This window comes from Oncorhynchus kisutch, linkage group LG6 (genome assembly GCF_002021735.2).
Source record: "Oncorhynchus kisutch isolate 150728-3 linkage group LG6, Okis_V2, whole genome shotgun sequence".
Taxonomy (NCBI): Eukaryota; Metazoa; Chordata; class Actinopteri; order Salmoniformes; family Salmonidae; genus Oncorhynchus; species Oncorhynchus kisutch.
The window spans coordinates 28,285,471-28,312,967 of NC_034179.2; the positions used below are offsets into that span (position 1 = coordinate 28,285,471).

Below are 27,497 nucleotides of genomic sequence, written 5' to 3' on the forward strand. Positions count from 1 at the left end.
ATTGAGCATATTTGGGATACTCTGGATGAACCTGTACGACAGAGTGTTCCAGTTCCCGACAATATCCAGCAACTTCACACAGCCATTGAAGAGTGGGACAACATTCCATAGGCCACAATCAACCTGATCAACTCGACATAAAGCAACTAGTGGTCACACCAGACACCGACTGATTTTCTGAGCCACATCACTTAAAAAGTTGTGACCAAGAGATGCCTTTCTGTATTCAGTCATGTGAAATCCATAAATTATGGTCCAATTTATTTATTTAAACTGATATCCTTTGTACAGCGTTATATGAACTCTTTAAAATCATTGCATTTATATTTGTGCAATAAAGATATGCCCAAGTACAAATAAGAAGCAGATTTGTATGCATTGTTTGTTTTTATTTATTGTTCTCTTTATGTATAAAGCACTGCAGAGTAAACATTTATACACAAGACAAAAACGCATTGGTATGGTAACGCAGTTATATGGAATGCAGAAATAGGTCAGCTATATTTTTTGGTCATGGTGAATTCAAAAGATAAAGTGGAAACCTTACTGTGCAACAGAATATAGCATCAAGACAAAATTAAAAGGCACAACAAATGAAACTGAACTCAGTAAGCTCCCTCTCTTCCAGAGTAAGACATCTTAAGTCCAATACAAAAAGGCTAGACAAGACACCCAGCTCCTTTCAGCTTACTAGCTAGCATAATTGAAAAAAAAAGAAACAGAATACCCTTCAGGCTTGGTCATTACTAAGGTTTGACCTTATGGCTTCTGTGGAGATATGCAGCTGTTGCCAAGACCAGCTATAAATATATGCATGCATTTCAATAGGGCAGAGGGGAAAGTTAATACTCCACAATTTCAGTTTAACCAAGTTAAAGCTTGTCATCCACTGTAAGGGATGTTATGAATATGTAGTGTGAACAGCAAGCATATAGTTTTAACAGTAAAAATGCACATACCATACAGCATTCTGAAACATAAATGGAGTGTTACATATTGAGAAGTAACATACCAAGTGGTCCTCTTAACAGGCCTAGTCTTCTTCAGAAACATGCTATGGGCTTCACTTAAATAAGAATACTACAAAATATTGTGCAAACACATTGCTGTTCAAAACGAGGTTGAAGTAACACTGGCACCTTTAGTAACATTTTCTTCCACATCTTTCTAAATTCCCAGGTCGCCGTTCATCAAGCAAATGGCTTGTGGGTAGTTTGTCGATGCCAAAGTGACACAGCATCCTGGTTAAGGCCACTTTATCCCCCGGCCCATCAAGCATGCGAACACAGTCATTACCATTTTGGACTTGACCTCCACCAGGTCGTCTGGGAGAGCGTAGACACACACCCCGATCTTCCTCGCCATGGAAATGGCATATCTAAGAGTAGAAATAAGTTTCATTTAATATTGATCAGCACTTTCTTGCATGACAAGACATTGACATTTCCATTTGTTGAATATTCATTCGCATGACTACTTAATATATTAGTGTGCCTTCAAAGTATTCATACACCGACTTAATCCAGTGTTACAGCCTGTATTCAAAATTAAAAGACCTCACCAGCCTATATACACTCCATAAATGACAGTGAAAACATGTATAGACATTGAAAATGAAATACAGAAATCTAATTTACATAAGAATTCACACCAAGTCTTATTATCTGAAAATTTGGTCGGTGGCTTCCTATGGATTGTGTGATGCAACTGCGGAGCCTCCGGAGGCTGCATTCAAATTTTGTAACAATGAGGGATCCATATAGACATGATTGGTTGACAGTAGGTGGGCAGGCGGTCCTATACAGTGCAGTCAGAAAGTATTCAGATCCCTTCACTAACATAGTTACATTACAGCCTTATTCAACACAATACCCCATAATGACAAAGCAAAACAGGTTGTTGCAAATGTATTAAAAATAGAACAGAAACACCTTATTTACATGACCATTCTGACCCTTTGCTAGGAGACTTGAAATTGAGCTCAGTTGCCATTTATCATCCTTGAGATGTTTCTACAACTTGGCATCCACCTGTGGTAATTTCAATTTATTGGACATGATTTATAAGGGGACACACCGATCAACAAAAAAAAAAAGGTCCCACAGTTCACATAGCATATCAGAGCAAAAATCAAGCCATGAAGTTGAAGGAACTGTACGTAGATATCCGAGACAGGATTGTGTCGAGGCACAGATCTGGGTAAGTGTACTAAAACATTTCTGCAGCATTGAAGGTCCAAGAACACAGTGGCCTCCATTCTGAAACGAAAGACGTTTGGAACCACCAAGACTCTTCCTAGAAGAGCCCCGTCGCAGACTAAGATGTCTTGCTCCCAGACAGACTAAACTTCTTTGCTCGCTTTGAGGACAATACAGTGCCACTGACACAGCCCGGAACCAAAACATGCGGACTCTCCTTCACTGCAGCCGACGTGAGTAAAACCCTCGCAAGGCTGCAGGCCCTGACAGCATCCCCAGCCGCATCCTCAGAGCATTTTTTTTTTATTAATTTTTTATTTCACCTTTATATAACCAGGTAGGCTAGTTGAGAACAAGTTCTCATTTGCAACTGCGACCTGGCCAAGATAAAGCATAGCAGTGTGAACAGACAACAAAGTGTTACACATGGAGTAAACAATTAACAAGTCAATAACACAGTAGAAAAAAAAGGAGAGTCTATATACATTGTGTGCAAAAATGCATGAGGTAGGCGAATAATTACAATTTTGCAGATTAACACTGGAGTGATAAATGATCAGATGGTCATGTACAGGTAGAGATATTGGTGTGCAAAAGAGCAGAAAAGTAAATAAATAGAAACAGTATGGGGATGAGGTAGGTGAAAAAGGGTGGGCTATTTACCAATAGACTATGTACAGCTGCAGCGATCGGTTAGCTGCTCAGATAGCAGATGTTTGAAGTTGGTGAGGGAGATAAAAGTCTCCAACTTCAGCGATTTTTGCAATTCGTTCCAGTCACAGGCAGCAGAGAACTGGAACGAAAGGCGGCCAAATGAGGTGTTGGCTTTAGGGATGATCAGTGAGATGCGCGTGCTACGGATGGGTGTTGCCATCGTGACCAGTGAACTGAGATAAGGCGGAGCTTTACCTAGCATGGACTTGTAGATGACCTGGAGCCAGTGGGTCTGGCGACGAATATGTGGCGAGGGCCAGCAGACTAGAGCATACAAGTCACAGTGGTGGGTGGTATAAGGTGCTTTAGTGACAAAGCGGATGGCACTGTGATAGCAAACTGGATGCAGTCTGAGTAGAGTGTTGGAAGCAATTTTGTAGATGACGTTGCCGAAGTCGAGGATCGGTAGGATAGTCAGTTTTACTAGGATAAGTTTGGCGGCGTGAGTGAAGGAGGCTTTGTTGCGGAATAGAAAGCCGACTCTTGATTTGATTTGATTGGAGATGTTTGATATGAGTCTGGAAGGAGAGTTTACAGTCTAGCCAGACACCTAGGTACTTATAGATGTCCACATATTCAAGGTCGGAACCATCCAGGGTGGTGATGCTGGTCAGGCGTGCGGGTGCAGGCAGCGAACGGTTGAAAAGCATGCATTTGGTTTTACTAGCGTTTAAGAGCAGTTGGAGGCCACGGAAGGAGTGTTCTATGGCATTGAAGCTCGTTTGGAGGTTAGATAGCACAGTGTCCAAGGACGGGCCGGAAGTATATAGAATGGTGTCGTCTGCGTAGAGGTGGATCAGGGAATCGCCCGCAGCAAGAGCAACATCATTGATATATACAGAGAAAAGAGTCGGCCCGAGGATTGAACCCTGTGGCACCCCCATAGAGACTGCCAGAGGACCGGACAGCATGCCCTCCGATTTGACACTGAACTCTGTCTGCAAAGTAATTGGTGAACCAGGCAAGGCAGTCATCCGAAAAACCGAGGCTACTGAGTCTGCCGATAAGAATATGGTGATTGACAGAGTCGAAAGCCTTGGCAAGGTCGATGAAGACGGCTGCACAGTACTGTCTTTTATCGATGGCGGTTATGATATCGTTTAGTACCTTGAGCGTGGCTGAGGTGCACCCGTGACCGGGTCGGAAACCAGATTGCACAGCGGAGAAGGTACGGTGGGATTCGAGATGGTCAGTGACCTGTTTGTTGACTTGGCTTTCGAAGACCTTAGATAGGCAGGGCAGGATGAATATAGGTCTGTAACAGTTTGGGTCCAGGGTGTCTCCCCCTTTGAAGAGGGGGATGACTGCGGCAGCTTTCCAATCCTTGGGGGGATCTCAGACGATATGAAAGAGGTTGTACAGGCTGGTAATAGGGGTTGCGACAATGGCGGCGGATAGTTTCAGAAATAGAGGGTCCAGATTGTCAAGCCCAGCTGATTTGTACGGGTCCAGGATTTGCAGCTCTTTCAGAACATCTGCTATCTGGATTTGGGTAAAGGAGAACCTGGAGAGGCTTGGGCGAGTAGCTGCGGGGGGGGCGGAGCTGTTGGCCGAGGTTGGAGTAGCCAGGCGGAAGGCATGTCCAGCCGTTGAGCAATGCTTGTTGAAGTTTTCGATAATCATAGATTTATCGGTGGCGACCGTGTTTTGTCACATACACATGGTTAGCAGATGCATGCGCAGACCAGCTGGCTGGTGTGTTCACAGACATACTCAATTAATCCTTATCCCAGTCTGCTGTTTCCACATGCTTCAAGAGGGCCACCATTGTTCCTGTGAGCCTTTTCCTGTACTCCCTGTTCACCCACAACTGCGTGGCCATGCACGCCTCCAACTCAGTCATCAAGTTTGCAGACACTACAGTGGTAGGCTTGATTACCAACAATGACGAGATGGCCTACAGGGAGGAGGTGAGGGCCCTTGGAGTGTGGTGTCAGGAAAATAACCTCACATTCAATGTCAGCAAAACAAAGGAGATGATCGTTGACTTCAATAAACAGCAGAGGGAGCACCCCCCTATCCACATTAACGGGACAGTAGTAAGTTTTGTTCCTCGGCGTACACATCACGGACAAACTGAATTGGTCCACCCACACAGACAGCATCGTGAAGAAGGTGCAGCAGTGCCTCTTCAACCTCAGGAGGCTGAAGAAATTCAGCTTGTCACCAAAAACACTCAAACATCTACAGATGCACAATCGAGAGCATCCTGTCGGGCTGTATCCCCGCCTGGTACGGCAACTGCTCCGCCCACAACCGTAAGGCTCTCCAGAGGGTAGTGAGGTCTGCACAAAGCATCACCGGGGGCAAACTACCTGCCCTCCAGGACACCTACACCACCCGATGTCACAGGAAGGCCATAAAGATCATCAAGGACAACAACCACCCGAGCCACTGCTTGTTCACCCCGCTATCATCCAGAAGGCGAGGTCAGTACAGGTGCATCAAAGCAGGGACCGAGAGACTGAAAAACAGCTTCTCTCTCAAGGCCATCAGACTGTTAAACAGCCACCACTAACATTGAGTGGCTGCTGCCAACACACTGACAATGACTCAACTCCAGCCACTTTAATAATGGAAAATTGATGTAAAAATGTATCACTAGCCACTTTAAACTATGCCACTTTGTTTACATACCCTATATACTGTACTCGATACCATCTACTGCATCTTGCCTATGCCGTACTGTACCATCACTCATTCATATATCTTTATCATCCGTTTAGACGTGTGTGTGTGTGTGTGTGTGTGTGTGTGTGTGTGTGTGTGTGTGTGTGTGTGTGTGTGTATAAGGTAGTTGTGAAATTGATAGATTACTCGTTGGTTATTACTGGATTGTTGGAACTAGAAGCACAAGCATTTCGCTACACTCGCATTAACATCTGCTAACCATGTGTATGTGACAAATAAAATTTGATTCTTAGAAGTGGCCGCCCGGGGAGAAGGATCTCGGTCAGAGAGGTGAACAAGAACCCGATGGCAACTCTTCCAGACCTCCAGAGTTCTTCTGTGGAGATGGGAGAACCTTCTAGGACAACATCTCCGCAGTACTCCACCAAATCAGACTTTCATGGTTGAGCGGCCAGATGACAGCCAATTCTCAATGAGAGGCTCAATGGATTTTGCCAAAAGGCACCCAAAGGACTTAGACCATGAGAAACAAGATTCTCTGGTCTGATGAAAACAAGACTGAACTCTTTGGCCTGAATGCCAAGCGTCACATCAGGAGGAAACCTGCCACAATCCCTATGGTGAAGTATGGTGGACAGGGAGACTAGTCAGGATCACGGCAGGGACAGGGAGACTAGTCAGGATCGATCGAGGGAAAGATTAACAGAGTAAAGTACAGCGAGATCCTTGATGAAAACCTGCACCAGAGCGCTCAGAACCTCAGACTGGGGCCAAACTTCACCTGCCAACAGGACAACGACCCTAACCCCACAGCCAAGGCCACCTGGGACAAGTCTCTGAATTTCCTTGAGTGGCTAAGCCAGAGCTCAGACTTGAACATCTCTGGAGAGACCTGAAAATAGTTGTGCAGCGATGCTCCCTATACAATCTGACCAAGCTTGAACGTCTCTGCAGAGAAGAATCTCCCCAAATACAGGTGTGCCAAGATTGTAGTCGTCATACCCAAGACTCGAGGCTGTAATAGCAGCCAAAGGCGCTTCAACGAAGTACTTAAAGGATCTGAATACTTAAGCAAATGTGATGTTTATTTTTAATCAATTTGCACCAAGAAAAATGTTAACCCTTTTTCTCACCAAGCAGTACTGCTTCTTGACACTGCTCACTTAACCAGGGATCCAACCGCACCAATGTCAGAGGAAGCACCGTCCAACTGGCGACCGTGTCAGCATGCATGCGTCCAGCCCGCCACAGGAGTCCCATCACGCTCTAGCGACAAGGACATCCCGGCAGGCCAAACCCTCCCCTAACCCGGGCCATGCTGGGCCAATTGTACGCCACCTCAGGTCTCCCGGTTGCAACACAGCCCAGATCTGTAGTGACGCCTCTAGCACTGCAGTGCCTTAGACCACTGCGCCATATCGGGAGGCCTAAAAACCTGTTTTTGCTTTGTCATTATGGGTTATTGCGTGTAGATTGATGGGTGAAAAAACAAACAATTTAATACATTTTAGAGTAAGGCTAAACAAAATGTAGAAAAAGTCAAGGGGTCTGAATACTCTGAACACACACCCTTCCTAAAAGCTGCTTGGCAAAGTGCAAGTAGTATGACTGCTCTGACTTCTACAGAGGCCGTATCACCGTAAATGTTGCATGGCCAATGCATATGTCCGATTGACCACGCAATGCCTTAAGTCTCAAAGAGCTTTCCACGCCTGGATTGTGCAACATTTGCCCACTCATGACATTTTTTTATTCTTCAAGCTGTCAAATTGGTTGTTCATTGCTAGACAACCACTCATAGCTATCTCAGCCACATTCAATGTTGTCTTGGGAAGCAATATTTGGCCTTGTGTTTCAGGTTATTGTTCTGCTGAAAGGTGACTTCATCTTCCAGTGTCTGGTGGAAAGCAGACTGAACCAGGGTTTCCTATAGGATTTTGCCTGTGCTGAGCTCCATTCCATTTCCACTTACCCTGAAAAACTCCAGTCCTTCACGATTACAAGCATGCCCATAACACGATGCCGCCACCACTATGCTTGAAATGGAGTGTGGTACTGAGTCAGTAATGTGTTGTATTTGCCGCAAACATGCATAACGCTTTGTATTCAGGACAAAATGTTAACATATTTGCCACATTTTTTGCCGTATTACTTAACGCAAACAGGATGCTGTTTAAATATTTTATTCTGTACAGGATTCCTTTTTGCTCTGTCAATTAGTATTGTGGAGTAACTACACAGTTGTTGATCCATCCTCTGTTATATCACAGCCATTAAACTAAGTGTTTTAAAGTCACCATTGGTCTCTGGTGAAATCCGAGTGGTTTCCTTCCTCTCCGGCAACTGAGTTAGGAAGGACACCTTCGTCTTTGTAGTGACTGGGTGTATTGATACACCATCCAACATGTAATTAATGACTTCAACAACACAAAGGGATAGTCAATGTCTTCTTTAAGGTGTCCTATGCAATACATTGGAAAATCTCCCTGGTCTTTGTGGTTGAATCTGTTTGAAATTCACTGCTCGACTGAGGGACCTTACAGTTTATTCTGAGTTTGGGGTACAGAGATGAGGTAGTCACTCAAAAATCATGTTAGTCACTATTATTGCACAGAGTCTAACTTATAACTTGTTAATTAATCAAATATTTACTCCTGAACGCATTTAGTCTTGCCATAACAAAAAGGGGATGAATAGTTGACTCAAGACATTTCAGCTTTCATTTTTAATTAGTTTGTAAACTTTTTGAAAAACATTTCACTTTGACATTATGGGGTATTGTGTGTAGGCCAGTGACAAAATCTCAATTTAATCCATTTTAAATTCAGGCTGTAACAAAATATGGAAAAAGTCCAGGAGTGTGAATACTTTCAAAGGTACTGTACTTCACAACCCCCATATTGCAGGTTAACAGGAAGTATAGCAAAAACCAGTAAGTAATTGAAACTTGAATTCCTATTATAGGTCACTAACCCATATCAAAGTTTGTCTGGACAAGTTCATCAGTGGAAGTCTTACTTGGCATTCTCCAGCTTGTCCTCAGCTGCCAGGCTGCCAGTCTTGACCAGGTCATAGCTGATGCTGCCAGGTTGGATGGCATCAATCAGGTCCACCACTGGTAAACTGTTGCTGATCTCCTTGTCCTGACAATCAAGGGGAGAAGACAGTGTTAAATACCCGCTTCGGAAATCAGTTCAAGTACTGTGTCAGAATTTGTGGTATGTCACATTAGGTCTGCTGATTAGATGTATTGACTGAGTATCACTACAGTACAGATGCACACAAACTGTCAAATAACTAAAAGTATTTTTAAATAGAACATACATAGATACATAAAGTGGGGCAAAAAAGTATTTAGTCAGCCACCAATTGTGCAGGTTCTCCCACTTAAAGATATGGCCTGTAATTTATCATTGGTACACTTCAACTATGACAGACAAAATGAGAAAGAAAAAAATCCAGAAAATCACATTGTAGGATTTGTAATGAATTTATTTGCAAATTATGGTGGAAAATAAGTATTGTCAATAACAAAAGGTTTATCAATACTTTGTTTTATACCCTTTGTTGGCAATGACAGAGGTCAAATGTTTTCTGTAAGTCTTCAAGGTTCTCACACTGTTGGTATTTTGGCCCATTCCTCCATGCAGATCTCTAGATCAGTGATGTTTTGGGGCTGTTGCTGGGCAACACGGACTTTCAACTCCCTCCAAAGATTTTCTATGGGGTTGAGATCTGGAGACTGGCTAGGCCACTCCAGGATCTTGCAATGCTTCTTACGAAGCCACTCCTTTGTTGCCCGGGCGGTGTGTTTGGGATCATTGTCATGCTGAAAGACCCAGCCACGTTTCATCTTCAATGACCTTGCTGATGGAAGGAGGTTTTCACTCAAAATCTCACGATACATGGCCCATTCATTCTTTCCTTTACACGGATCAGTCGTCCTGGTCCCTTTGCAGAAAAACAGCCCCAAAGCATGATGTTTCCACCCCCATGCTTCACAGTAGGTATGGTGTTCTTTGGATGCAACTCAGCATTCTTTGTCCTCCAAACACGACGAGTTGAGTTTACCAAAAAGTTCTATTTTGGTTTCATCTGACCATGACATTCTCCCAATCTTCTTCTGGATCATCCAAATGCTCTCTAGCAAACTTCAGACGGGCCTGGACATGTACTGGCTTAAGCAGGGGGACACGTCTGGCACTGCAGGATTTGAGTCTCTGGCGGCGTAGTGTGTTACTGATGGTAGGCTTTGTTTCTTTGGTCCCAGCTCTCTGCAGGTCATTCACTAGGTCCCCCCGTGTGGTTCTGGGATTTTTGCTCACCGTTCTTGTGATCATTTTGACCCCACTGGGTGAGATCTTGCGTGGAGCCCCAGATCGAGGGAGATTATCAGTGGTCTTGTATGTCTTCCATTTCCTAATATTTGCTCCCACAGTTGATTTCTTCAAACTAATCTGCTTACCTATTGCAGATTCAGTCTTCCCAGCCTGGTACAGGTCTACAATTTTGTTTCTGGTGTCCTTTGACAGCTCTTTGGTCTTGGCCATAGTGGAGTTTGGAGTGTGACTGTTTGAGGTTGTGGACAGGTGTCTTTTATACTGATAACAAGTTCAAACAGGTGCCATTAATACAGGTAACGAGTAGAGGACAGAGGAGCCTCTTAAAGAAGTTACAGATCTGTGAGAGCCAGAAATCTAGCTTGTAGGTGACCAAATACTTATTTTCATCATAATTGCAAATAAATTCATTAAAACTCCTACAGTCATTTTCTGGATTGTTTCTCATTTTGTCAGTCATAGTTGAAGTGTACCTATGATGAAAATGACAGGCCTCATCTTTAAGTGGGATAACTTGCACAATTGGTGGCTGACTAAATACTTTTTTGCCCCATTGTGTGTGTGTATGTGTATGTGTGTATGTGTGTGTATATGTGTATATGTGTATGTGTGTATATGTGTATATGTGTATATGTGTATGTATATATGTGTATATGTGTATATGTGTATATGTGTATGTGTGTATATGTGTATGTGTGTATATATATATGACATATGAATATATATATATATATATGACATATGAATATATATATATATATATATATATACACACACACACACACACACACACCAATAAAGCTTGACGAACCTTGAAGCTTGAGATCGTGGTTGTTTTCCCCGCCTCTGTCAAGGTTGTATTGACCCATTTGACAATGTCGTCATCATTAGCCATCTGGCCATCTCCCAAGTCCTCTAGTACATTCAGAGTATATCTAGGAGAGATGTCAAGTGTTAGCTAGTATATTGACCAGTTTCTGATGCACTCAGCAGTGGTTAGCATGCCTGAAGATTAGGCAAGAGTAAATGGAAAATCAACTTATTCATCAAGATCTGCTTAAGAACTAACAAAAACAATATTCCAGTGCTGTTGCCTAGGGGCCAGGTTTACAAAACATTTTGCCATATGCTGCCTTCTCTTACCCCTCCTGTCTCAGCCTCCAGTATTTATGCTGCAGTAGTTTGTGTCGGGGGGCTGGGGTCAGTTTGTTATATCTGGAGTACTTCTCCTGTCCTATTCGGTGTCCTGTGTGAATCTAAGTGTGCGTTCTCTAATTCTCTCCTTCTCTCTCTCGGAGGACCTGAGCCCTAGGACCATGCCCCAGGACTACCTGACATGATGACTCCTTGCTGTCCCCAGTCCACCTGGCCATGCTGCTGCTCCAGTTTCAACTTCCACCTGACTGTGCTGCTGCTCCAGTTTCAATTGTTCTGCCTTATTATTATTCGACCATGCTGGTCATTTATGAACATTTGAACATCTTGGCCATGTTCTGTTATAATCTCCACCCGGCACAGCCAGAAGAGGACTGGCCACCCCACATAGCCTGGTTCCTCTCTAGGTTTCTTCCTAGGTATTGGCCTTTCTAGGGAGTTTTTCCTAGCCACCGTGCTTCTACACCTGCATTGCTTGCTGTTTGGGGTTTTAGGCTGGGTTTCTGTACAGCACTTTGAGATATCAGCTGATGTACGAAGGTCTATATAAATAAATTTGATTTGATGACCCTGATTTACTGAAAAGCAACCGCATGTGAAAGCATGTCAAATATCGCTGACAGTACCACCACAGATCGTAGTATTGGAACAGAACAAACTGGGAATTCTACGCACCACCTACTTCAGCCCATAACCATGCCTAGCTGGACAAATGATAAAATAACGACTTCTGGGTATTGAAGTAACAATGCAAAGTTAAAATTGGAGCAGCATATTTTTGGTTTTAGGAAACAAATAAATTTGCCAAAATATTTGACAGTATATGATTGACGAAAAGACAATTGGGGTAAAATGTTCCTTTCAGCCCTCACCCTGGATCTTTATTTTACCTGTGCTCCGTTTTTCCATAAACAACCAGAAATAAGAACAACATTTTATCCCTGGCTATAAAACAGTATGTTACATATTGATCTAAGCAAGTGCCAAGACTAACCTCCTCATGAGCTGCCACAGCAGAGCCAGCGTCAGGGTGGCGTTGCCATCGTTCAGGTCCTGCCCACCAATGCCAACCAGAGAAAACTTGGCCGTCATCTTTCCCAGATCCACTGCATAGTTGCAGTTCTCCAACTGCGAGCAGACAAAACACAGTAAGAATCAAGAGAAACAAAATTAGTCCCTCTATAGAACTGGAATTGGAGCTGTGGTCTTTTGATCTATGAATAGTTGAAAACAGTCAGTTCTGCAGTATTATTTAGCATTCTTTCAAAGTAAAAATAAATGGAAGAAAATCGATTTTATTTGACAATAGTCAACCTTTTTCATGTTTGTCCCAATCTTGGGATATGGTGGCTTGTTGACTTTGTTGGTCCAGTCAACAGGTACTTTTATCTTTTCATAAAGCTGAAGGATGACCAAGGCGTCTGCTAGGTCTCTATAGAGTTAAGGTAGTTATTAATGTTACTCATTGATAATAAAGCCAAAGAAACCTTACCCTGTGTATGAACACCACTGGTAGGGAGCATGTTATGAGCAGTCAGTCATTGGCAGTTAAATTTCTCATGTAAGTCATTAGTTGAATTTGGTACATACCCATACAGATGATTGACATGTGGGTTCACGCCCAGGGAATTCATCCAGTTCCGGAATGTTCCCTCTTCTCGTGTCTCACCTAAATAGAAAATAGAGCTGTTGAGTGATTTTAAGGTCCAGGGGAGTACAATATATACTGAACAGAAATCACAACAACCTCATGACCAAAAGACTAGCTCAACACCCACCTTCTAGCAGGCCCCAGTCAATGCCCTCTCCCTCAGGCTTGGTGAGAGACGGGTACTTGTTGAAGAGATTGGCCACAAAGGCCAAGTTGAGTTTGGGGTTGCCAGAGACTACGTCGGCTGGTGTGACAAACTGGCGACAGTCCAGCCTGTCAGCCTGCTGAAGCATGTTCTCTGCCCTCTTCAGGTCATCCTTCTCCTACAGGACAGACACCACAGGGTCATGCTAATGACATTTCATGTATCCCTTCTGAATCTTCTTAGCCATGTTATCTGTGTATGGGATTTGTATATTCGCCGTGAAAGTGCTTACACTGAAGCCTGCCATGCTGATGTCTGTGTGTGGCTGGTCTTCCTCTGTGCATTTGGGGGAGATTTGGATGAGGAGGTGGAAATAGGCTCTGGAGTCCTGAAACAGAAATCTTGTTTCAATCTTAGCATTGGAAAAAAAAAAGCACACTGAGATACAAGGCTGTGCAGGCCACATGGGAACACAAATGGACAAGTATGCAATGACCATGACAGGAAATAATACAGTACAATGACCATGACACATGAAGCTATTGTCAACTCCGATACAGTAAGGAAGTTGCTCTATGAAGTAACTTTACATGTTGAAATGTCTGTCCGCTAAAGAAAAAAAAGTGTCAGTCAGAAATCAAAGCACAGGCATAATATATTTAACTTTACAAAGAACCTTCTATTCTTTCAAAGCGAACATTTAAGAGTCCAGATTTGGATAAAGCCTTGTTTGAGGCACATCCATCATTATTTTATTTAGCTATTGTTCCAACACTTTTGTGAAGACGAGAATAGAATTACATGAACCATAAAGACAGTGCACTCAGTTCCCACCCCTGGACTTCCCACATTTTGTGGCATTAAAGCCTAAATTTAAAATGTATTAAATTGAGATTTGTCACTGGCATAACCCCCTAATATCAAGGTGGAATTGTTTTTTGACAGTTATACAAAAAAAAAAACTAACTATTCAACCCCTTTGTTAAGGCAAGCCTAAATAAGTTTAGGATTAACAATTTGCTTAACAAGTCACATAAGTTGCATGGACTCACTCTTTGTGCAATAGTGTGTAACAGGAGTTGAATGATTACCTCATCTCTGTACCCCACACACACAGATCATTTTAAGGGCCCTCAGTCGAGTAATGAATGTCAAACACATTTTCAAACACAAAAAAGGTTTTCCAATGCCACAAAGGGCACCTATTGGTAGCAGACTGACTATGCCCTTTAGCACAGTCAACTTTTTACACTTCGGATGATGTATCAATACACCCAGGCAATACAAAGATACAGGCGTGCTTCCTAACTCGGTTGCCGGAGACAAAGGAAACTGCTCAGGAATTTCACCATGAGGCCAATGGTGACAAAAACAGTTACAATTTAATGGTAGGAGAAAAGTGAGGCTGTATCAACATTGTGGTTACTCCACAATACTAACCAAATTAAGAGTAAAAAGGAAACTAACCTGCTCAGAATAAAAAATTAATTCATTTGTTTGCAACAGGGCACTAAAGTAATACTGCAGAAAATGTGACTAAGCAATTCACTTTTTGCCAAATAAAAAGTTATGGGGCAAATCCAATACATTGAGTTCCACGCTCCATAATTTAAGCATAGTGGTGTATGCTTGTAATTGTTAAGGACTGGGGTGTTTCAGGATTTTTTAAAAAGAGAAACATAATGGAGCTAAGCACCTGTCAAAATTCTAGAGGAAAATCTGCTTCAGTCTGCTTTCCACCAGACACTGGGAGATGAATATACCTTTCAGCAGGACAATAGCCTAACAGTTTTGAATGAAATCTGCTAGAAAATCTTTGTCTTGCAATGATCAACACCCAATTTGACTAAGCTTGAAGAATTTGCACAATCAGGTGTGGAAAGCTCAGAGACTAACCCAGAATGACTCATAGCTGCCAAAGGTGATTTTCACATGTTTTTCCACAGGTGGTTGAATACTTATCTAGTCAAGATTATTTTCTTCCATTGAGAGAATTATGTAGGTCATTGACAAAAAAAACACAATTAAATCATTTTAATTTTACTTTGTGATAACAAAATGTGGAAAAAGTCAAGGGGTGAAAATACATTGAAGTCACTGTACATGGATTTTACACATCCATACCTTGATGTCCAAGCTGAAGTTACTGATTTTCTCCCAGCCTGCGTTCTCCAGGTGGAAGTTAGCCCAGCGCAGCAGCAGCTCCTCTGGAGACAGCTTCATCAAGTCCTCCAGGGTCTCTCCATCCCTCAGCAGAGCAGCCAGGGCTGAAGGAGACAGGGTCACAGGACAGTCAGCTACATCACCGCAACTCACTGACCAGAGGTCTTCAGCCAGAAAAAAAAGACTACCAGACATAAAAAGACAACTTTGATCCTTGTAATAGGTCAATGTACCATGAGGAATAAAATGGTTAAATACCAGGTTCATGAGTCACCAAAGATGTGATAGTGCTGTGAAAGCCCCTCACCTTCATTCCTGCTGAGCTCGATGTCAGCGAACAGGCCGATCTTGATGATTTGCCACAGCAGGCCTAGCACCAGGTGGGGCTTCCCCTCCCTAAGGTCCAGAGCCCCGATGTTCACCACGTGGCAGCCAATGGCAGAGGCAGAGTTCAGAGCAAGGTTCAGATTCTCCTGTAGGACGAACAGAAACAAAGACCGTTTTGAAGTACCGTTCACGAAAGAGAAACAAGGCCTCCCACATATGTAAATTAAACAGATGACAGTAATTATCTTTACAATAGCATGGGGTGGAATGACTAAATCTAACAATCACTCAGTCAACTACAGTATATGACCAGTTTGGTTGAGTTTGTAAGGACCTGTATTGTGAACGGTGTCAGTTTGGTCTTGTTTATGGTCCTCTCGTCAATCGTGTCTGGCACCGACAAGTTGATCATTTTACTACAGGAGCACATAAACAGCTGGTTTATGAGGGGTCCTAATGTTGGAAGACACAGGTATGCCCCATTTCAAACCACCACGTGTAAGGAAAAATAGCTGTAATAGGAGCTGTAAGGCTTGAAGGGCAGGAATTATACAGAACACAATTATGTAAATCTATGGTCTCACCAAAGAACGATGCCGTCACCCAGGGACTTGAAGAGGGAGTCTGAGTTGGGGTCCATGGGCAGGGCGTGCTTGCAGTCAGGGTCATTCTCCAGTGCTGTGTTTATCCAGTTGACAAACGCGTACCGTTCCTCCTCTGCATAGGGCAGCACAGAGAAACACCAAGTCAACAACTAGCACCACATAACAGTGGCGGTCGGTGCCGTTTAAAATGAGGGAGGACGATAAAACATTTTATCATTTCAAATACAGTATATTGGATGACTGTCATTCAGCCCTGGCCTGCTAGCTGTCTGAATCGCTGTGTCTCCAGCCAGCCCAACCACTCACTGGACCCCTATTGATCACCCGGCTACGCATGCCTCTCCCTAATATCAATATGCCTTGTCCATTACTGTCCTGGTTAGAGATCCTCTTATTTCACTGTAGAGCCTCTAGCCCTGCTCAATATGCTTTAACCTACCATTTAGTTCCACCTCCCACATGCGGTGACATCACCTGGTATAAACATCTCTAGAGACAATCTCTCTCATTACTCAATGCCTAGGTTTACCTCCAAAGTACTCACATCCTACCATACATCTGTCTGTACATTATGCCTTGAATCTAGTCTCTCATGCCCAGAAACCTGCTCCTTTTACTCTGCTCTGAACGCACTAAGCAACCAGTCCTGTTAGCCGTACCCTCATCCTACTCCTCTTTTCCTCTGGTGATGAAGAGGTGAATACAGGCCCTGCAGTGCCTAGCTCCACTCCTACTCACATTTGTTGACTTCTATAACCGTAAAAGCCTTGGTTTCATGCATTTAACATTAGAAGCCTCCTCCCTAAGTATGTTTTATTCACTGCTTTAGCACACTCCGACAACCCTGATGTCCTAGCCGTGTCTGAATCCAGGCTTAGGAAGTCCACCAAAACCCCTGAAATTTCCATCCTTAACATTTTGACAAGATAGAACTGCCAAAGGGGGCGGTGTTGCAATCTACTGCAGAGATTGAAATGATAGAGCTCTGTCGTACTATAATTTCAAACTTCTACTTTTAAAAATCCATCTTTCCAGAAACAAGTCTCACTGTTGCCGCTTGCTATAGACCACCCTCTGTCCCCAGCTGTGCCTTGGACACGATATGTGAATTGATTACCTGTCCCCCCCCCCCCCCATATCTATCTTATAAGCTTGTGCTGCTAGGTGACCTAAACTGTGACATGCTTAACACCTCAGCCATCCTACAATCTAAGCTAGATGCCCTCAATCTCACACAAATTATCAATGAACCAACCAGGTACAACCCCAAATTCATAGACAAGGGCACCCTCAGATTTCATCCTAACCAACCTGCCCTCCAAATACACCTCCGCTGTCTTCAACCAAGATCGCAGTGATCACTGCCTCATTGCCTGCATCCGTAATTAGTTTGCAGTCAAACAACCACCCCTCACTGTCAAACGCTCCCTAAAACACTTGAGCAGGCCATTCTAGTCGACCTGGCCCGGGTATCCTGGAAGGATATTGACCTCATTCCGTCAGTAGAGGATGACTGATTCTTTAAAAGTGCTTTCCTCAACATCTTAAATAAGCATGTAGAACCAGGAACAGATATAGTCCTTGGTTCTCTCCAGACCCGACTGCCCAGCACAAAAACATCCTGTGGCGTTCTGCATTAGCGTCGAACAGCCCCCGTGATACGCAACTTTTCAGGGAAGTTAAGAACAAATATACACAGGGAGTTTGAAAAAGCTAGCCTTTGCTTTCCTAACAGAAATTTGAATCCTGTAGCACAAATTACAAAAAGTTCTGGGACACTAAAGTCCATGGAGCATAAGAGCACCTCCTCCCAACTGCCCTGAGGCTAGGAAACACTTATCACCAATAAATCCACAATAGAGAATTTCAATAAGCATTTTTCTACAGCTGGCCATGCTTTCCACCTGGCTACCCCAGTCAACAGCCCTGCGCTCCACATAACTCACCCAAACCTCCCCCACCCAAATCCAGATAGCTGATGTTCTGAAGGAGCTGCAAAATCTGAACCCCTACAAATCAGCAAGGCTAGATAATATGGACCCTCTATTTCTAAAATGATCTGCCAAAATTGTTGCAACCCCTATATTACTAACCTGTTCACCTCTTTCGTATCGTCTGAGATCCCCAAAGATTGGAAAGCTGCCACAGTCATCCCCCTCTTCAAAGGGGGAGACACTACAGACCCAAATCTATTCTACCCTGCCTTGCTAAGGTCTTTGAAAGCCAAGTTAACAAACAGCTTACCAACCATTTTAAATCTCACCGTACCTTCTCCGCTATGCAATCTGGTTTCAGAGCTGGTCATGGGTGCACCTCAGCAACGCTCAAGGTCCTAAACGATATCATAACCACAATCGATATTCATCAACCTGGCTAAGGATTTCGACTGTCAATCACAACATTCTTATTGGCAGACTCAACAGCCTTGGTTTCTCAAATGATTGCGTTGCCTGGCTCACCAACTACTTCTCAGACAGAATTCAGTGTGTCAAATCGGAGGGCCTGTTGTCCAGACCTCTGGCAGTCTCTGGGGGTGCGACAGGGTTCAATTCTCAGGCCAACTCTTCTCTGTATACATCTGTCGCTCTTGCTGCTGGTGATTGTCTGATCCACCTCTACGCAGATGACACTATTCTGTATATATCTGGCCCTTCTTTGGACACTAAACTAACCTCCAGATGAGCTTCAATACCATACAACTCTACTTCTGTGGCCTCCAATTGCTTTTAAATACAAGTAAAACTAAATGCATGCTCTTCAACCGATCGCTGCCCGCACCTGCCCGCCCGTCCAGCATCACTTCTCTGGACGGTTGTGACTTAGAAAATGTGGACAACTACAAATACCTAGGTGTCTGGTTAGACTAAACTCTCCTTCCAGACTCACATTAAACATGTCCAATCCAAAATTATATCTAGAATCGGCTTCCTATTTCGCAACCAAGCATCCTTCACTCATGCTGCCAAACAGTCAGTTTTACGAGGGTATCCTACTGATCCTCGACTTCGATATCGCTTACGAAATAGTCTCCAACACTCTACTCAGCAAATTAGACGTAGTCGATCACAGTGCCATCTGTTTTGTCAAAGCCCCATATACTACCCACCACTGCAACTTGTATGCTCTCGTCGGCTGGCCCTCGCTTCATACTCGTTACCAAACCCACTGGCTCCAGGCATTCTACAAGTCTCTGCTAGGTAAAGTCCCGCCTTCCCTCAGCTCACTGGTCACCAGAGCAGCACCCACCTGTAGCACGCGCTACAGCAGGTCTCTCACACTGGTCACCCCCAAAGCCAATCCTTCCTTTGGCCTCCTTTCCTTCCAGTTATCTGCTGCCAATGACTGGCACAAACGGCAAAAATCTGAAGCTGGAGACTGACCTCCATCACAAGCTTTAAGTGCCAGAGCAACTCTCAGATCACTGCACATAGCTCATCTGTAAATCGCCCATCCAATCTACCCCATAGTGTATTTATTTTGCTCCTTTGCACCCCAGTATCTCTACTTGCACATTCTGCACAGCTTAACATTCCAGTGTTTAATTGCTATATTGTAATTACTCTGCCACCATGGCATATTTATTGCCTTAACTCTTATCCTACCTCATTTGCACATGCTATATATAGATTTTCCTACTGTATTATTGATTGCATGTGTCAAACTGCTTTGCCTTATTTTGGCTAGGTCGCAGTTGCCAAAGAGTTCAACTAGCCTACCTGTTTAAAGGTGAAATAAAATATCAAATTCCAGTCACCCAGCTCAAGGTAACATCAATAGATATAACCTACTACATGATACTCGAATTTCCCTATACCCATCATGAGGTTGCTACAACCTAGCCTATGAATGAAAGTTAAAAATTCAACTTGTGAATAATGTTTAGTAATCAGGGTGACAGATTCAACACCGTCCTGCACACACACTTTCCTGCATCTAGCTGATCTAGGGCATAATCATTAGTACAGTTGAAAACGAGAGTTTATTGGACAAATTCACGTATGTTTATCGCCATTCTGTTTAAGAAACTTTAACAGAAACTGCAGAATGAATACACCCCTGATCACACAAATGCAGTTCACTTTCATAGCAGCAACAAACAGCATGATCACTTTGCTTGTTGTAATTCCTCACCTTTTCCCATCGCTTGTGGACCTCAGCTGTCTGACCTGTTGAAAACCTTTTTAAACCAAATATCATAACAGCTAGACAGAGCCCACATAGTTGCCACCACATTATATAACGTCATAGTCAAACATGCTAATATAACGCATTAGTAAACCCGCTACAAATCATGCAGTACAGTCACCAAACACTTTAGCAGTCACAGCGGTCGGCCCCGGTTGCAAAAAAATTATAAAAACAAATTCTTACCTTGGAAAAATGTCAGTGTTGAAGAACATAGCTAGCGTGCTAACAGGAGCCCTCAGAGTCAGGTGTTTGAGTAGGCTAAACTAGCTAGCTCTTCCATTTTTGAAGAAATGTATTCTTTTAAAACTGCTCAACTATTGTCTCAGACAACTTCTCACCACATTATATACACTGCCAACTGTAGCTTGTGCTTTTAGTACTAGATTCATTATCTGATCCTGATTGCAGCTTTAACTGACATTTTGTACAGCCAAAAGCAATGAGCGGAGGACATCCTGAAGTTGTCAATTGTGTAAGTCTATGGAAGGGGGTGAGACCCAAGAGCCTACTAGGTTTTGTATTGAAAGCAATGTACCCAGAGGAGAACGGAAACCATCTATCCTCCAGCTACACCTTGGTGCTACCCTACAGAGTGCTGTTGAGGCTACTGTAGACCATTGCAAAACTGTTTTAATCAATTATTTGGTGATGAATATATTTTAAAATAGTTATCCCCAAAGAAATAGCTGTAATATTACCTATTTTTATGAAATTCATCGAGAATTGACCTCCCCTTCCTCGGAGTAGCCTCCACTGCTTCATACACATGATTTGTCACTACACAGGAATAATCTTTTCAATGACATCCCAGAAACCCAGTTCTTGTTTTCGATTGACTAATCAATACACTACGAAAGAGACAAACAGGGCATCTACCTAAACTCATGAGTAAGGATCCCCTAGATTAAAGCAAAGACCCTACATATATGCAATACAACATACTGTAACACAATGACAGAAGTGGTAGGAGATGCTGTGAGCAGCTCACCAGAGAAGGAGTGTTGCGTTCCCTCGCTGGACTGTGTAGATGTCCCACCTATGGCCAGGATTCCCTCCTTCCTGTTAATGGCCTTCCGAAAGCTTTTGGCAATGTCACTGCTCTTCAACTCCTGGAATATCTGCAGTAGAGAGGGCAAAGGGCATTTAAAATCGCTTCTTAGACCAGCTGATATCTCAAAGTGCTGTACAGAAACCCAGCCTAAAACCCCAAACAAGCAATGCAGAAGCATTAAGCTCCCACAAACCATGACATACCTCAAGATCTTAATATGTTACGATTACGCTATGCTCAGTCATGAGGATTACTACAAGAGAAATCTGTAGAAAGGAATTGTGTCATCTCGAATCAGTTGCACGAGTCAAAACAAAAATTCTGTAAGCTGCAATTCTATTCAGTAAGGTTCTCACTGGGGAGAGGCCATATGGTAACAGAAACAGTGTTTAACAGGAAGCTAAGTGCCTCTGTGTACCAAACATTTCATCCCCTTTGTAAAAAGTAAACATATGGGATACTGTGCTGAATGGCCAGGGGAAATGCTTTTGGAATTAAGGATGCGAGGGGGGTGTAGGTTGGGTTAGAAAGACATTTGTCAATGGCCTAAAATCTATACAGGAGCCAAAGTTTGAGCCAAGTAAATCAACGCGTTTGTATTCACAGGCCCCAACATCTCTAGTCGCTGACCTGACACCTGCTGGTCTCAGTAGTCACCACCAGCTACTCAGCCTGGGATTGAGTGACATTAAAAGGTGTACGCCACAAACATCGGATCATGTAGCGTTAGTTTGAAATCCTAAAGCTTAGTAAAATAACAGAAATTTTCCATGAGAAGTTAAGCAAAATTCCTGGGTTTAAATTCATAAAGAAAAAAAAAGTTGGCTTACAGTGAACCTATTTTATGGGATAAACAAGCCAATTCTAGATCTTGCAGAATATTTTGGTTAAACTATCCCAAATTCAATGGAATTGCAACCCTATGCATTCTTCCATCACATGTACAGCTGATTCTCAAGATCCTGCACACTAATAGAGATGCTATTGAGCCCACACTACTACACTCTGCGCCAAGGACTACATGCTTTCTGGTAAATTAGAATTACAATACTGGGTGTTAACTAGTAAATAGCCTACAGCAACAACAAAAAAACAAAAAAACAAAAAAAAAAATTCTGCTAGTTAGTTTGCCACCATGTGGGTTTTTAGCTTGCTTGAACCTGCTAACTGAGGTGTTAATTCACCAGTTTCCATACACGTTTCATTTTTAAACATTTATCTTACAAAGGAGTTCGTTAAACTGCTTCACCATTTATCTGTACATGGAATAGTATTTTTACAAAAAAAATTCCCCTAATCTTTACAGGAAAACGCCACGGGCACCATCTGATGGAGACATTTCACTGCAGCTAATGTAGAACAAACAGCTGTGTACATTTGCAAATACTGTGCCAAATCATATGTGAAGAATGCAACAATGCAGAATCTGGGCAAGTGCATAAAGTACTCTCAGCGCTCACAACAAGTCCCTCTACTTCTATTCGAGGTGAAAATTATGAAATCAGACACCTTATCGATAGCAACAGCTCACGGTCCTCCTGGAATCAGACAGTTTTTTTTACTCATTGGAGGAACGTTGTCAGAGAAATGCTGATGAATGTTTTGCTCGAGCTGTGTATGCAACTGGCTCACCTCTGATGCGCACAGGCAATGTGTATTGGAAGAGATTTCTGAATGTTCTTCGCCCAGCATACATCCCGCCAACCAAACATGCTTTATCTACTAATTTGCTGGATGCAGAGTACAACAGAGTAAAGTAAATCATAGAGAAAGCAGAATGTATTGCAGTCGTCGCCGATGGGCGGTCAAATGTTCGTGGGCAAGAACTCATTAACTACATCTCCCCCTAAACCAGTATTCTACAAGAGCACAGACACCAGTCTCTACATTGCAAATGAGCTGAAGGCAGTCAATGACCTTGGACCACAGAAGGCGGCTTGGTATAAAGTGGAGGAGTCCTAACCTCACACCCATTGGCTGTGCTGCTCATACATTGAATCTGCTCAAGGACATCATGGCACTGAAAACAATGGATGCTCTCTACAAGAGGGCCAAGGAAATGGTTAGGTATGTGAAGGGTCATCAGGTTATAGCAGCAAGCTACCTCACCAATCAAAGTGAAGAATAAGAGCACCACATTGAAAGCTGCCCAGCAACACCCGTTGGGGTGATGTCATCATGTTTGACAGTCTCCTGGCGGGGAAGGAGTCTCTCCAAGAAATGGCCATATCACAGTCCCTGGTGAGACAAAACCGTGAGTCATAAGTGAAGAGCACTTTTTGCCAGTCCTGTCTGATCCAGCGACGGTGGGTTTGTGCCATAGTTGTTGCCGGTGATGTAAGGCAGGTCCTCACCAGACAACAGGCCTACAAGCACTCAGTCCAGCCTCTCTCAGCCTATTGCGGACAGTCTCAGCACTGATGGAGGGATTGTGCGTTCCTGGTGTAACTTGGGTAGTCGTTGCCATCCTGTACCTGTCCCGCAGGTGTGATGTTCGGATGTACCGATCCCGTGCAAGTGTTACACGTGGGGGACGTTTCTTTTTTGCTGAGTTTACATTTAACAACGGTATTAATATTTATTAGCATATATTCCTGAATATTCCCCAAAATGTGCAACCCTAGTTAGCTTACATTGCTTATGCACTGTAGATAGAGGAAGCCCATAGTAACCATAATAGTATGCATTTCCCTTTATAAATAATGCCTTTGTGGTGATTTAATTTGCTTTCAATGAAAGGATATTGTTCATGTTCATCTCAACCAAAAAAAATAAATGTAATCCATTATAGCAACTAAAAATAGCACAACCCCCTCTAACAAATATACTGTAATAGCCATAGGTATGTTAAACCATACAAAAAAGGCTGAATTCAAGATTTAAAATTGTCCCCCAAAAATAAAGTTCCTCATCATTGAGCTATGAGAAATGGCCTTAAAGAGATTATGAATTTGTTTTTCTTTTGGGATGCAAGATGTCACGTCATTACTCAACATGGAGACTAGCACAGGCCTGCAAATTAATGTCACAGGCAAAACAAAATAAGAGCACACTACTATTGACCTAATTTCTGTATGTACGTACACACATTTTACTATACTTCTGAATACCAGAAGTCATCAATTAAAATTGATAAGTGAGGACATTTTGCCAGTCCTTACTTGTTAAGACCATTTTAGGTTTAGGAGTTAAAATTAATGTTAGAGAGAAATAAGACAGATAAATAGCTACATGGACTACCTGCATGGTCCAGTCTCTATGCACACTACACCAGGGCGATTCAAACCTTTTCCTGAAGAGCTACCTTCCTGAATGTTTTCACTCCAACCCCAGTTGAAACTAACCTGATTCAGTTAATCAAGCAGCTAATTATTAGAATCAGGTGTGCTAGATTAGGGTTGGAGCAAAAACCTACAGAACAGTAGCTCTCCAGGAACAGGGTTGGAGAGCTCTGCTCTACACACACCACCAGGGGTGTCAAACTTATTCCATGGAGTGGAGGGCCTAGGGTCTGCAGGTGTTCCCTTTCATTTAAGACCTACACAACCAGATGAGGAGTTCTTTACTAAATGTGATTAAGTCATCAATTAAGTACAATGGCGGAGCAAAAACCTGACTCAGCCCTCCCTGAAACTGCTACTGTTTAGCATACATCCTGATGCCAAGTCACCTTACAACACATGCACAACCCTACTATGCCAGTATCCCTGCCTTCACATTGCAAATATGGTATAGACACTGCATTTACCCTGTATATAGGTTCCTTACTCACGTGTTCTCGTTTCTACTTCACATTAATTTTAATAGTATTACTGATATCGATTACTGCTTTGTTGCGTATTTCTCGATCCCCCCCCCCCTCCTCCATGACTCACTGATACAAACTCGTCAAAGCTGATCTCGTTGTCCTTGTTGCGATCCAGCTTCTGGATGATCTCCCTGACTTTGTAGCCAGGCAGGGGAAGGTTTGCCTCCTTGAACAACTCATGGAGCTCGTAGTCACAGATGGAGCCATTGCCATCGAGGTCTACAAATGCAGACAGGAGCTTAATCATATTAGGATTTTTTTTTTACTAACATTCAGCCAACACAATCTTTGTTTCTAGGAAACCTGGCATGGTTCCCAAACAATTCAAAAAAGCTAATAGGACTAAAAAGTCAGGGACTGTACAATGTAGAAGCTGTTGACTATTAGCCTAGGTGTGTAATGTCACATATTATGAAAACATTCATTAAATGATCAACTAACGCAGAAAATAAATCAAATGTAGCCTACTCACCAACTTTGCCAAACGCCTCTCTCAGTTCCTCCAGCTCATCTTTGGAGCTAATCTTTCCTGCCATCTTGATGAAAATGATCCGAGGTGGTCAGTCAAGAGGTGGGTTCTGTACAGACAAAACAGGGAACACTGTCAATGAAGTTTGGAAATTAGAGCGAGACATGGAACAGAAGTCCAGAACCAGTCAGCTCATGAGGCAGAAGAATGTGTGTAGGCCCCACCCCAACTTCTGTGCACTTTGTCACCTGGGTCCACAGAGCAAAATGGCCCAAGACAATGCTCACGGGCCAGTCAACCCTTCCCCAGTTAAGAGAAAATGCCTCCCACTCTTACAGTATCCATCAGACTACAGAAGTGTGTTGGAGTAATGCTATTGCATCAATTTGGCATCCATCTGTAACTTGTCCTCTGAGAACATCAATATGGACAAACTCAGCAAAAAAAGAAACGTCCCTTTTTCCAGGACCCTGTCTTTTCAAAGATATTTTGGATTTTTACATATTAACTTCACAGATCTTCATTGTAAAGTGTTTAAACACCGTTTCCCCATGGATGTTCAATGAACCATAAACAATTAATGAACATGCACTTGTGGAACGGTCATTAAGACATGAACAGCTTACAGACGGTAGCAAATTAAGGTCACAGTTAAGAAAACGCAGGACACTAAAGAGGCCTTTCTACTGACTCTGAAAAACACCAAAAGAAAGATGCCCAGCGTCTCTGCGTGAACGTGCATTAGGCATGCTGCAAGGAGGCTTGAGGACTGCAGATGTGGTCAGGGCAATAAATCGCAATGTCCGTACTGTGAGACGCCTAAGACAGCGCTACAGAGAGACAGGACAGACAGCTGATCATCCTCGCAGTGGCAGAACATGTGTAACACCTGCACAGGATTGGTACATCCGAACCTCACACCTGCGGGACAGGTACAGGATGGCAACAACTGCCTGAGTTACACCAGGAACGCACAATCCTTCCATCAGTGCTCAGACTGTCCGCAATAGGCTGAGATCCATCTGAAACTGGACTGAGGGCTTGTAGGCCTGATGCAAGACAGGCCCTCACCAGACATCACCGGTAACATCATCTCCTATGGGTACAAACCCACCGGCGCTGGACCAGACAGGACTGGCAAAAAGTGATCTTCACTTACGAGTCACAGTTTTGCCTCACCAGGGGTGATTGTCAGATTCGCATTTATCGTCAAAGAAATAAGCGTTACACTGGGACCTGTTGGATCGGAGGGTGATGGTTAGGGCCATTCCCCCCAGAAATGTCCAGGAAGTTGCAGATGCCTTGGTGGAAGAGTGGGGTAACATCTCACAGCAACACTGGCAAATCTGGTGCAGTCCATGAGGAGATGCACTGTAGTACTTAATGCAGCTAGTGGCTCCACCAGATACTGACCTACTTTTGATTGACACCCCCCCCCCCCCTTGTTCAGGGACACATTATGCCATTTGTTAGTCTGTTGAATCTTGTTACGTTCATACAAATATGTATACGTTAAGTTTGTTGAAAATAAATGCAGTTGACAGTTTTTTTGCTTAGTTTATAATCTGTAGTAACATGTATCTGTTCAAGGTGAACTCTAAAATACTGTTTTCAAGAAGTTGTCCTTAGGAACCTATCCCTTTCATAAACAGACCAAAACCCCACTAATTTACAATTCCTGCTTCCTTATAGCTGAAAGGGGTGGGGGTAGTATATTAAAACCCACCTAAAGTCAGAGTCAAGATTCCTGTATTTTTACAGTCCCCATAACCAAAACAGGTATTGGGTCGGTGTGAATGGTCCTCAGCTTTGGGTCAAATTAAGCCTCAACTACAAAAGACCCTTTAGTGACCGGACCACTCTACCAAACCAGCAGAACGAGATCGACAGTTGATTTTAATCATGAAGGGCCCTCAGCGATTACAGTCTCCTCAGCCATTTTGCTCCTCAGCTGAAAACAACCTGAGCCATCAGGACTCCGCCGCCCACCCCATCTACTTCCTATCCCCAAATGATCATAAATAAGATAGCAACCGAACAGAGGGATCTTGC

General features: G+C 43.2%; 1 protein-coding gene across 1 annotated transcript in view; it reads right to left on the minus strand.

The window, feature by feature from the left end:
- Window positions 1–368: 368 nt before the first annotated feature.
- LOC109892611 (plastin-3) overlaps window positions 369–27,497 on the minus strand; it is a 32,124-nt gene continuing 4,995 nt past the window's right edge. Inside the window, exons 2-16 of the mRNA XM_020485276.2 lie at window positions 25,449–25,554; window positions 25,044–25,195; window positions 21,106–21,235; window positions 15,909–16,041; window positions 15,659–15,740; window positions 15,305–15,470; window positions 14,959–15,101; window positions 13,127–13,222; window positions 12,817–13,012; window positions 12,629–12,707; window positions 12,353–12,470; window positions 12,033–12,166; window positions 10,695–10,818; window positions 8,562–8,686; window positions 369–1,378 (exon numbers count right to left, since the gene is read on the minus strand). Of these exons, the coding sequence (XP_020340865.1) occupies window positions 1,246–1,378; window positions 8,562–8,686; window positions 10,695–10,818; window positions 12,033–12,166; window positions 12,353–12,470; window positions 12,629–12,707; window positions 12,817–13,012; window positions 13,127–13,222; window positions 14,959–15,101; window positions 15,305–15,470; window positions 15,659–15,740; window positions 15,909–16,041; window positions 21,106–21,235; window positions 25,044–25,195; window positions 25,449–25,512 (1,875 nt within the window). The 5' untranslated portion in view covers window positions 25,513–25,554 and the 3' untranslated portion in view covers window positions 369–1,245. The remainder of the gene's footprint in view (window positions 1,379–8,561; window positions 8,687–10,694; window positions 10,819–12,032; window positions 12,167–12,352; window positions 12,471–12,628; window positions 12,708–12,816; window positions 13,013–13,126; window positions 13,223–14,958; window positions 15,102–15,304; window positions 15,471–15,658; window positions 15,741–15,908; window positions 16,042–21,105; window positions 21,236–25,043; window positions 25,196–25,448; window positions 25,555–27,497) is intronic.